Genomic DNA, 12534 nt, shown 5'->3' with positions numbered 1-12534 from the left:
TTCCTGAGGCTCCTTTTATCATTTTTGTTCTGCAAGGTGATGAAAAGAATCAGAAAACAATTGTCATGGACATGATTTTGCCCTCTCCTCCTCTTCCTTCCCCCGCCCGTGCGTTGGGGAGGAGTAGGAGGAGATGCTCTTCCCACCGCATCCCCTGCAGGAGATGCACCGCTGCACCTGCACAGAGATGAAGCTCAACGAGACTTAGTCATCAAATTACCCAGGATGGGATCCAAAAACGCTCCCAGCTCCCTTTCGTGCCACGATCCGCTAATAAAAAGAACAAGGGTGAAACTGTTAAAAGCAATTAAATAAATCACTTGATGCAAGAGAAAGAAGTGGGATTCACTGCACTAGAGATCCCAGGGGCGGATGCTAAACGTCGCGCTCCGTGCTCTCTAGTAACGTATGTCGCTGTGTAAGCTCCGACAGAGATAAAGCCAACGTCATTCACACAGCCAACACAATCCCTTGCTTCAAGGCCTAAAACAACAAGAAGACAGAACTCCCCTCCCAGCCACTCTAACCGCCTGCCAGGTTTTGTATTAATGGAAGAACTGCATCTCCTTCCAGGTACGGCGGGGACGCAGCTCATCTCCCCACGGGCACCCGTGAGTCTGCCCAGCGGTGAGGAAAGATGCCTGGACCACCCCAAATCTGTCCCTCCTCCTTAGAGAAACATACAGATGTAGGTATTCGGGCCTGACATGAATAGGAATGCATGTATTTTTTAAAAAAAAAAAAAAAAGCATGCTTTACGGCTGTGTAATGAGATCTGTAGGAGAGCTGTCTCTATAAACAAGTCATTAAAAGGGGGAGGGGGGACACAATAATAGCAGGTGCCAATTACTCAGCTCCCAGCAGAGACTTTCCGATTTCTCACCTTCCCCCAAAGCAAGATGTGCGGCTGTACGGCAGCACATTTCCTCGCCGGTGTAACACCCTCTCGGAATATTGCTTCTCTCCCAAAGCAAAGCTGCATTGCTTGCCCATCGCCCCTCCAACCCCGCACCGGAGTCGAGACCAAGACGGCATGAAATTAATTTGGAAAGAGTGAAACAGCAGAAAGTAAATGAAATTATCTTTTTTATTTGACTCCAGAATCTGGCCACTCCTCCCGCCAAGAGGAACAGCAAATTTGTGAGCTAATTGAGGCTGCCAGGTCTGCGTCTCTGCAAATATCTGCTTAGTTTCAGGAACAAAATGCCAGTAATGATTTTGTTATTTTAAGAGGGCGGCACAGTTTCAGACAGTAAATGTCCACACTGCAACTGGAGCCGTCAGAGAGATCCCATCCTTTGAGGCAAGCGCACCAAGGTAATGATTAATATTACAAAAGTAATCCGAGCTTTTAAAATCATTACTTCCAAAATCAGCAAATAATTACCAAGGCCTTCAGCAATCAATACCCAAGATAAATAGACAATTAAACTGCAAAAGAAACAGAAGAAAGTAGTTAATATTTGCCAAACGCAAGCCAAATACACTTTTTCATGGTAACCAAATACTTCCAGTAAATAGATATTTTAGTTCACTGGAGAGGCACTTTCAGAAAGTAATAAATTAATCTAATAAAACAGACAGACAGGGTGGAACCAGACATTAACGAAACACAAACTGATCTATATGGAGCCAACCCACAATCCGTGTCCCAATTATGCTCATCCAGCGCTCCGGGCACTTACCTCCCCCACCCAGGTCAGCTCTTTAGGTCCGGGAAAATATATGTTTCAGGCAGCTTCACTGGCAAGACAAAGCAGCGAGTTTCAGCCATCAAATGACAAAGTTTGTGCTGAGCGAGAATATGCGTTTCCAATTTTTTTTTTTATTTTTTATTTTTTTTCTAAATACCCCTCGCTCCTCAAAGTCAGCAAATTAATCTGCTTTTAAACACGATTCTCGCTTCGCCTTCAATGCAGTTTAAGCTCGGTCCGTGAGATGCGGGATGAGCTCTCGCCGACGGCGCCCAAGTGCGATGCCCGTGCGAGCATCCCCATGGCATGTCCCCATCCTGGGACACAGAGAGACCAGAGCAACCCCTGACACCCAGTGCAAGGACCAGCACCACCTCCTCCCCGGGCAGCCCAACCTTTACCATCTTCTACCCAAAAATCGTTGCCTGGAGTTAACGAAGCCACAATATTAGGGGAACATCTGGTAAAGTTCCTCAAACGGTGGATGACTTGAACCGGACAAGATTAAGAGAGGGAGAGACGTGTGGGAAGATGTCCATCCTGGTCATTTTCTGCAACATCAAAGGAAGAAGGCAGGGAGGAAATGGAGGGAAATGGAAGACAAAGAGAAAAGATATCAAAGCCAGCTCCGGAGAGAGCGCAATGAGAGATGGCATGAAAAAGGAATAGTTAAAACACGAAAGGCAAGATCAAATAAAAGCAAAAGATCACAGTCTGGGCACAGAGAGGAGGGAGGGGAGACCACCACACCACTTTCGCCAGCATTAACTGAATAATTAATTTGACAGGTGCTTGTCAGTGGCAGTGGCTGAGTCTGAGAGAGTCCAACACTGTCCAGGTCCATCCACCCATCCACCAGGCAACCCATACAGTCAAATACTGCTCTTGCTCTTCACATCCAGCGTGGGGGCATGGCATGGGGACACCACACAGCAGCACTGCTCCCCAAGTGCCCGTCTTTTGGGGAGGAATACAGCAATTTGGTCTTCACTGGGGAAACTTCTCCATCTTCTTCTGTATGAAGTCCTCGGTACCGGCAGGGTTAGCGTGGCTACTCTGCTTTCACTAGAACAGGCTACACAGACACCCAGCGCTGTTACCCATCTCTTAAGTAGCTCATACCTCAGTACTGGAAGCATTTCTTTGATTATGTACAAGGGCTTTTGAGGGCTACACAACTGTTTTGGTACCACAGGCCTCCCATCCGAGCCATGAAACTCCTCGGAGCAGTGAAGATACGTAGAGGATCTATTGCAGCGTACGTACAAGTAGCGAGTGACAAAAAAGGGGTCTCCAGGTTAAGCCTTACTTCCAGAAAGCTCTCGCCATCACAGGGAGAGAAGAAAAACCCTATGTGCTCTAAGGCAGTCTTGAAAATGTGATCAGGATGGTCTAAAAACTCCCTGAGAAACAGTTATGGACCAGGTCCACAACTCTGGGAGTTGACACAAGCCAGCACCCAGCTCTTCCCCCAGTTCAGCATCCATCCCTCTACCAACAAGTCCTAAACCACCAGTGTGGCAATTATAGTTGTCACGCTGGTGACACATTACAAGTAAATGGTCACTGCAACTCAACAAAACTCATAATGAAAGTAAAAGGCAGGTGGAGATTAATTTTCGCACAGGAGCTTCTTTAAAGCCTAACGATTTACATTTTAATGCTACTGCTGTCCACTTCAATATAAGCAGAAATGAAAACATCTTGCACAAACGTGTCTGGTCACTTCAAAATGCAGATTAACCTTTAGGTAAGCATTCATCCCATCTGTAGCACAAGAGGGCAGGAATATTTAAATATTAGGGGAGTCACTTCAAGGCAGGCAGGAGGGAAGATGGAATTACGGAGCCGTCTCTGCATCGCCCATGCTAGTGCACAGATCCTGGAGACTCCGATGTGACTCAACACTGGGACAAAAGCAGGAGGGGAAGCAGCCGATGCTACAATTAATGCAGAAAGAGACGATTTAAAACAGAAATCTGCCCCTCCTGGATTTTTTTTGCTTCTCAAGAGAAGCCTGGCATGAACTCAAAACCAAACCCAAGAAGGGCATCGCTGCATAAAACACCCTCTACACTTTAATTCAAATAAAAAAGGCAGAAAAAAAATGCATTTACCTTCATCAAAGACAACAATCCTCTCCCCGAACTGGGAAGCTGTTAAGCAGATACTTGATCAGCAATCCCCGAAAAGCCTCTTGTCCTAACAGCCTTAACCTGCCTGCCCCTGCTGAAGCCCTTTGTTTATTTTAATAGCTTTCGTAATCCTTTGATTTGACCAGTGACTTCTGCCCCGGCGGCAGCCCTCTGCACCCACCAAGCCCCACCGACCTCTTGGGCTTTGTCTCACGAAAAACAACACGTCTACATTAGAATTGGCACGATAATGATATGGAAAATCTTCACGTGAAACGTAAAGCTCCGTCTCCAAATACTTTTAGGCAGGTGGCTCAGCCACATCTCTGCAAAGGTTTCCAGCGACGCAGCCTCAAGTAGGCTCCAGCCTTGAATTTCACTTCACTGTCTTCCACCAGTGAAAATCAGCGGGGACACGTCCCGTCCCATCCCACCTCCCAACCCCAAGCACACCCAGCAGAAGGTTTTCCTCTCCATCCTCACCCCAGGCGCCCCATCGCCCTGCATCCACGGTGCTCCCAACCAGCACCTTCCCGACAGGCAAGCACCGGGTGGCTGTGGACCCCCGTGCCAAGCCAGGAGCCCCAGGACGGCTATTTGTTCCATGTTTCTCTACACCGTGAAGAGAGAAATCCATTTTGGGGGACTGGTTTGGGTTTTGTGAACAGGCAGAACCGTGGATAACCCAAGCCCACCTGCAGTAGCCCGCTAGCAGCCTTGCCCAATCTATCTCTAGAGCAATTTCTCCATCACTTAGCAGGCTTCAAAGCTTTCTGGAGATGACTGGCAGCTTCACTTAAACTAGCCAGCTATAGATGTGGTTTACATTAAGCACTAAGTGAATAATCAATGAACATTCAGGATATAAGCACAAATCAATGATTTGTTTTAGATGAATCAAAGGGAATCACAAACGAGAAAGGGTTTTGTTCTGTAACAGAAGTAAACCAAGAGAAGCACTTGATGGAAGTGGGGGGGGGGGGGTGTGTTAACCTGCCCTGCCTGCTCCTCTCCTACGCACTGACACAGTCCCCACTGTCACAGAAGTGCGGCTGTGTCCTCCAAGCCCTTGTGACAAGGGATGTCACTGTCCCCAGAGAGCAGATGGGAACTGAGGCATAAAACCAGCCGGTTGACTTTCCTGAGACCCGGAGGGATACGGCACAGCAGGGACCCAAATCCAAGTCTCCTATGCCGGGGAATGCTGTCTGGGTTAGGAGAAAGCCCCCTTCCATAACTTAACCTCCATCACACAACTGCAGCAATGGGATGCAGACAAGTGCACGTGCAGAACAGGTCAAGAGTCCACCTTGAAGACCTAACAAAACCTGCAAAGAAATAAAAACAAAAATGCAGGTGACTCCAGACAGTGAAAGATTTATTTTGATAAAGGCGTATGGACAGATTGCATGGTGTCCCTCGCTCTTGGGATGAATTTGGTCAAATCATATGCAGGATAACTTTACAAATGCTGCTGCATTCCAGCCACCAATTATACACAGCATCTGCTGAGCACCGCACAGGCCAAGTAAAGGCTCTCAGAAATCACAGAATCTTCTTGGTTGGAAGGGACCTTTGAGATCATCGAGTCCAACCAACAAAAAAAAAAAAAAAAAAAAGAAAAAAAACCCCACAAAAACAAACAACACCAAAACCAAACCAAAACAAACACCCACAACCACACACCACACCCACCCACAAACAGACACAAACCAACAATCTCGGGCACTAGAGCATGCTCTGAAGTGCCATGTCTACACGTTCCTTAAATACCTCCAGGGATGGCGACTCCACCACCTCCCTGGGCAGGCTGTTCCAGTGCCTGACCACTCTCTCAGTAAAGTAATTCTTCCTAATACCTAATCTAAACCTCCCCTGCCGCAACTTCAGATCATTCCCTCTGGTCCTGTCATTATTCCCTTGGGAGAAGAGGCCAACACCCACCTCTCTACACCCTCCTTCCAGGTAGTTGTAGAGGGCAATGAGGTCCCCCCTCAGCCTCCTCTTCTCCAAACTAAACATGCCCAGTTCCCTCAGCCTCTCCTCATACGACTTGTTCTCCAGACCCCTCACCAGCTTGGTGGCTCTCCTCTGGACACGCTCCAGCAGCTCAATGTCCTTTCTGTAGTGAGGGGCCCAGAACTGAACACAGCACTCGAGGTGAGACCTCACCAGTGCCCAGTACAGAGGCACCATCACTGCCCTACTCCTGCTGGCCACGCTGTTCCTGATACAGGCCAGGATGCTGTTGGCCTTCTTGAGTGCTCCTGCACATATTTTATTTGCTACACGTTTTGATGATAGACTTCTAAACTCCGCTGTTCCCCACCTGCACCTCCTCAGCCACCAGAAGCACACGCTGGGTCTGCTGCTGGCGTCTCTCTTCTCCTGATAAACGTTTCCAAGGGATGCGGTGAAACGAGCCCGGCTCCGACCAGGGCTCTCACTCGCACCCGTCCAGCTGCAGCCTGTGCCCGAGACCTCAAAGAAACTGCAAAAAACCTGAAGCCGAGCTGGTGCGGGTAAGAGAAATGAAAAAGCAGGGGGAAGCGCTGTGTGCCGCAAGACAGGGCTCGTATTTAGCAGTATGACAGGCTTGGACTCGGCTGCTTCTCGAGCGGATTAGCCTTCACGGCTCTTACGCATTATATAAGAAGACTTTGTAAACACGCTCAGAGGAACGTCCCTCCGGGACAAAGTCTGCTTCCCACAAAGGAGACCCCGAGCGAGGGGAGCATCCCGCCTCACGAGCGGTATTTCTTCACGGAGATGCCGCCGCCTGAGCCTGTCCCGCTGCCCCACGGTCACCGCCACGTTCACAAGTCAAGGGAGAGACCCCGTGCTCAGACCTGCCCCCCAGGATGCCAGCGGTGAGACCTTCAGGGAGCTGTGCACGTCTATCGTGAAGAGCTTTCACAGCGCCCACGGGATGAACGGTTCCCACGGGATGAACAGTTCCCACGGGATGAACATCCAAAATACCGCACGATCAGAACGGACGTCAGGGGCCCGAAGCCACTGTGCCAAGAGCAACCCCACTTTGCAGGCAACTCTACAGGTACGGAGGTGCCCGCAGTTGTGGTTCTACAATGGAAACCTGGAGCTGGCTGGCACTGGGTAACTAGAAATCATTCAAATTTGAAGGGAAAAACCTGCCAGGGGAAGCCTGCGCAGGCAGCGTGGGTACAGAGCCCACCCCGAGCTAACCTGGAGGTGCAATCCCAACCTCAAAACGCAGCATTTCCGAGGGGCAGCCTGATGGGAGTCTCCTACAAGGTCCACACCAGGTTTAGAATTTCCTATTCAATAATAAAAAAAAAACCAACCCAAACAACTAAAAAAACCCAAATATCCTGCAGCTTTTGTGGCTGTGGTGTTGGCTGCAAGGGGCAAAGAGAAGGGCTGGAGAGACAGTACATGGCTGGTGGGTCAGTCAAGAGGAGAACAAACATTATGGAGTAAGAACCAAACAGCTTTCATCATTGGAAAGAAAATACCCCAACAACTTGTAGGTTAAACTTGTTGACCCTCATCCCATTTCCACTTGTTGCTTATCCAAAGTCATGAAAGCTTCTCGGTTTCATGGAGCCCTCAGTAAAACAGCCCCTGTGATCCCCATGTTGGACGTGCTAATGCCCGAGCCTGCCCTTGCCTCTCCGAAGGACTGATCCTCCGACTGCAGGTCGCCCTCCACAGTTAAACCCTGCAGGTCAACCTGATGACAGCAGGTTACAGAAGAGCTTCTTCCAAGGTAGCTGTCATTTTTTGAAAGTTAAACTGTACTTAAACCCAAAATCAGCAAAGAGAGAACATTAAACGTTGGCCAAGACACCCACCACCATGATGCACAGCACATGGTCCACGTCCGAACCACCCCGTGATGCTGGACATCAGCCGCCTGGGTGACTGGATGTGCTATTTGAGGCTGCCCTTCCCTTCCTACTCCAGCAGACTATTTCAAACCTTGTTTATAACTGGAAAGAGGCAGCATCTGTTTTTGCAGACCATGAGGTCAAAACTTTACTAATAACCACAGCATGGCAAAACACCATTAGCCGGTAAACAAACCCTGCATCGGTCACAGAACTGCAGCTCTAGAGCTGGTGTGACCTGGTTTATTTTCTTTCGACTAATTATTTTGTCCTCCCAACACAGCGCAGGAAGACAAGCAGGCTCTGTGATACTTTGCCTGCGTTTTAATATCATTTTATTCCCCACTGGAGGCAACATGGACACCTTGCCAGCCTTCCCCAGAATGCAATGATACGAGGAGCTCAAGAACTGTCTCCAGCCACTTATGGGGAACAGCTGATGTTACAGAGGACTGGCAAACGCGAAGCCTGTCTTTGAAAAATATGGGGATAAGGAGGATGCACAAAATTATAGAATAATCAGCTTAACTTCAGTTGAAGTGCTTAGAAGACAAGGAGAACTTGAGCAGGAGCTAACCTCTGTTTATCAAGAACAAATCACGGCAAATCTATCATATTTCTTTCTGCGACAGGGTGCCGGCACTAGTAGGAAGGGGAGAAGAAACAAAGATTTCAGAGATACCTCTGATAGTGCCTCGCAGGACATCCCCCTAACCCAGCAAGGGATGCAGGGGCTGGACTGAGCCACCTGAAGGTGGGTGCACCTCTGCTGAGAAGACCACCAGCAACCTGGTCGTTGGTCTTTGAGCACAAACTGGGAGGACCTTACCAAAGTGGGTTTGAGGAGAACCCATCCCATATCTGATACCACTCAGTGTTTTCATCCACATCTCAGCCAACGGCAAAGAAAACATGCTGATTGCCTTTGAAGGCTACACCAAGCTGAGAGGGACTGCAAGCACGCAGGAGGACAGGATCAGAATTCAAAACAACCCTGACACTTCAGAAGAAGCAGTCTGGGAAAAAAAAGGATGCAGTTCAACAAGGACAAGCGTGAGGTAATGTGATTTGGTAAGAATAATTAACCAGGCAAATGCAAGACGAGGAATGAAAAGCTGAAAAAGTTCTGGAGAAGAATGGCTGAAGGGCCAATGGGATAAAAAAAAAAAAATTAAACACAAGTCATCTGTGGCAACAACAGGAAGCAAACACACGGGGACGTATAAACAGGATCATTGTATGTAAAAGACCTGAAGTAATCCCTTTTTCTTCTAAGTGAAACTAAGGCAGTGACTTCAGTCCTGTACCGCGGGTTAAGCATCACTCTTCATGAAGGATGATGGTCCAGAGGAGAGCAACAAGAACAACTGCAGACCAAGAATACGTGACCTAAAAAGAACGATGAAAGGAAGCAGCGTGGTCTAATCTGTATCAGCAGGGACTAAGGGGAGACACGGTAGCAACTTCCAAATATCTAACAAGCTCCTGCAAAGAAGGAAGGAAGGGACTTTTTTCCATTTATTGGGCACAGGGAGAAAAGAAAAGCAATCATTAAACCAAACCGAAGGAAAAGACATTTCTGTTCAGATCCTAAGAAAAATCTAACGGCAGGGCTGCTAAATGTCAGATTGTCCAGGGAGCTTAGGCAGCTCTGTCATGGGAGGATTTTAAGAATGAATGCGATAAACATCTGCCAGGAAGGGGCTGGTTATCACCAACCCTGCATAGAGGCAGGAGATGGACGGAATGACCTCTCAAGGTCTTCTCCAGCTCTGTTCTGAATAACAGCCTGATACGTAAATGACCATAATAGCCGGAAACCTGCTGTGCTGACACAGCCTGACCCACGTTATTTGTGACCTGTTGTAGTGATCACTGTTTGCAAGAGACAATCTGTTGCTGAGGTAGCCCAGGGAGAGTCCTACCAAGAAGGACAGGGACAGAGGTACCCAAGGTTATTATTTTGGCACTTGAACGAGCAATGGAGAAAAGCTACTTGTTAAAAAACTAAAAGTGAGTCAAAGGATGACACGGCCCAGGCGGCACAGACTGCCCAGAGGGGTTGGCCGCCCTGCTTCACAAACCAGGAGCGACTGCTGGGAGCCCACACGGCTCCGCAGGCTGGTTTCACTTCATTTATGGGAGGGAGCTACGAGCAAAGCGACCGCTCAGCAGTAACCACAAGAAAGCAGCTCTCAGAGCTCTCCTCTGCCCCTGCACAACTTGCCATGGTCTAGCATTTCTGCCTAAAAGCTCATACAACATTGCCTGGTCGTGCAAACATTTTGTCCTGTTAAAAACCTCACCAGCAGGAGCCGACTGGTCCACCAGAGGTACCCCTGCACCACAAACGCCCAGCACCCAAACCTCTGCGGGAAGGCAGCTCTGGTGGGATTTAAACCACATCAGCAGCACGACAGGAGAGCCCTTCGGCTGACGAACGAGGCAGAGGAGTCCAAGCAGCCACCGGTCAGACACCCACAGCTGCCAGGAGACGATGGCACGTCCCAGGCGCTCCTGCCCCGGCTGGGCTGGATGGGCATCTACAGGGGCTCGTGTCAACCTGCCCGCTGGAGCCAAAAAAGTTTCCCCCAGTGCCGTCCCAGCCCTGACACCGGCCTTACACCACGAGAAGCTGCACCTTGTGATGGTGCGTGGTGTGCCGCGGGGCTGCAAAGCCATCAAGTCACATCCGACGCCCAGCAAAAGCTGCTTCTCAACTGTAGCAGGGAGAGATGCTCCTACAGTGAGTGGGAAGAGAGGGTCAAAGGCTGGACAGCCCGACCGACCGCCCTTATCGACCCTTCCTGGGAAGGAACTGGAAGAGCTGAGTGTCTAGCATGGGCATGAGAGGTTGCACACCCATCCACGAGACAGATACACAATTCCAAAGCAACAACCAGAATCGTCCTCCAGGCCAGGATAAATCCAGCACGCTGCTTTAGTGAGTGACAGGATGGGGAAAAGCAACTATTATGTTGTCAGGAAAAAAACAGCGGCGAGCATCTTCCCGACACCTCTGTGGGGTTCCCCCGCCGCCTCGCCGGGACGGGGCCCTGCACCCCTGCTTTGCAGCCACCTCCTCGGTGCAAAACCAGCCCCGAGGTTTCAGTGCCAAAGCCGGCAGCCCTCGCACCCGTCCCACACGCGCTTCAGTTACGGGACTCAGCACCGAGCCCCAAAAGCCGTGTGGGGTGCGGGAAGGGCAGGGCAGCTCAGATCCACCCCCCCCCCTTCCAGTTTGCCCAGAGACTCCCCAGCATCCGAGGGCTCCCCCCAGTTTCTGGCATCACCACCTCCCACGGGGATTTAACCTGCGTGGTTCCCACCGCCCACGAAGTTTTTCCCACCATAAACGTGGGGGTGTGAACAAGCGCATCACCAAAGCGAAGCCCAGCGCGCCCCGACCCTGCCGACAGCCTCCCCATCCTCCCCGGGCGCCCTGGGGACGAGCAGGGACCCCCGGCCCTGGCACAGCCCGCCCTGCTGGCCACGGGCCCGCCCGCACCGGGGGTCCCACGGGTCGTGGTCCCGCGGGGGCTGGGGGGGATGCGTGCAAGATCCCGCTCAGGGTCCGGATCCCCCCGCGGCCACGGGCTGCGGCCGGGCCCGACTCCCGGAGCCCCCCCAGCCTCCAGCGGAGCCGCGGCCGAGCCCCGGTCTCCCCAGGGGGAGGCGGCCGAGCCCCCTTACCTTTGTGCCCGCCGAAGGCGCCGTACCAGGATAGCGAGAGCAGGGCGCAGAGGCAGCCGAGCAGCAGGGTGAGCGCCGTGCCGCTGCGGAGCCTCATCGCCTCCTCGCCGGCGGGGGCGGCCGCATGTCCCGGGCGCGGCGCGGCCTCGGCGGCCCCGGGGGCCCCGGCGAGCGGAGCGGAGCGGAGCGGGGCGCGCAGCCCGCCCGCCCGCATGCAGCGCCCGCGGCGGGCCGGGCCGGGCCGCGCCGGGCGGGCGGGGCGGGGCGGGGCGGGGCGGGGCGAGGGCGAGGGGCGGGGCCTGGGGCGGGGCCGAGGGGCGGGGCGGCAGCGGGCGGAGGGCGCCCCCGCGCGGGAGATTGCGGGGCTGCTGCGGGCAGCGGGGCGGGGGGGGGAGTGAGAGAGCGTGTGTGTGTGTGTGTGTGTGTGTGTGTCGCTGTGTGTACGTGTGTGTGCGCGTGGGTGTGTATGTGTACCTGCGTCTATGCCTACGCGTGTGTACGTGTGTGTGCGCGTGTACACGTGTGTCTATGTGTACCTGTGTCCATGTCTACACGTGTGTACGTGTGTGTGTGTGTACACGTGTATGTGTACCTGTGTCCATGTCTACACGTGTGCATGTGTGTGTGCCTGTACACGTGTGTGTATGTGTACCTGTGTCTATGCCTACACGTGTGTACGTGTGTGTGCATGTGTACACGTGTGTCTATGTGTACCTGTGTCCATGTCTACACGTGTGTACACGTGTGTGTATGTGTACCTGTGTCCATGTCTACACGTGTGCATGTGTGTGTGCCTGTACACGTGTGTGTATGTGTGTGTCCGTGTCTACACGTGTGCATGTGTGTGTGCGCATGTACACGTATGTGTATGTGTACCTGTGTCCATGTCTACACGTGTGCATGTGTGTGCATGTGTGTGTACACGTGTGTGTATGTGTACCTGTGTCCATGTCTACACGTGTGCATGTGTGTGTACGTGTGTGTATGTGTACCTGTGTGTACGTGTGTGTGTATGTGTACCTGTGTGTCTATGCCTACACGTGTGTACGTGTTTGTGTGTGTGTACACGTGTGTGTATGTGTACCTGTGTCCATGTCTACACGTGTACACATGTCTGTGTGTGTACGTGTGTGTATGTGT

General features: G+C 51.5%; 1 protein-coding gene across 1 annotated transcript in view; it reads right to left on the bottom strand.

Annotated features, from left to right (window-relative positions):
• MGAT4B (alpha-1,3-mannosyl-glycoprotein 4-beta-N-acetylglucosaminyltransferase B) overlaps positions 1 to 11619 on the bottom strand; it is a 52949-nt gene extending 41330 nt beyond the window's left edge. The window contains exon 1 of the mRNA XM_074155361.1: positions 11395 to 11619. Coding sequence (XP_074011462.1) covers positions 11395 to 11608 — 214 coding nt within the window. The 5' untranslated portion in view covers positions 11609 to 11619. The remainder of the gene's footprint in view (positions 1 to 11394) is intronic.
• Between the last annotated feature and the right edge of the window lie 915 nt (positions 11620 to 12534).

Source organism: Numenius arquata, chromosome 11, assembly GCF_964106895.1.
Source record: "Numenius arquata chromosome 11, bNumArq3.hap1.1, whole genome shotgun sequence".
NCBI classification, from domain to species: domain Eukaryota; kingdom Metazoa; phylum Chordata; class Aves; order Charadriiformes; family Scolopacidae; genus Numenius; species Numenius arquata.
The sequence above is the reverse complement of the archived record's forward strand: the minus strand, read 5'-3'. Positions and strand labels throughout refer to the sequence as shown.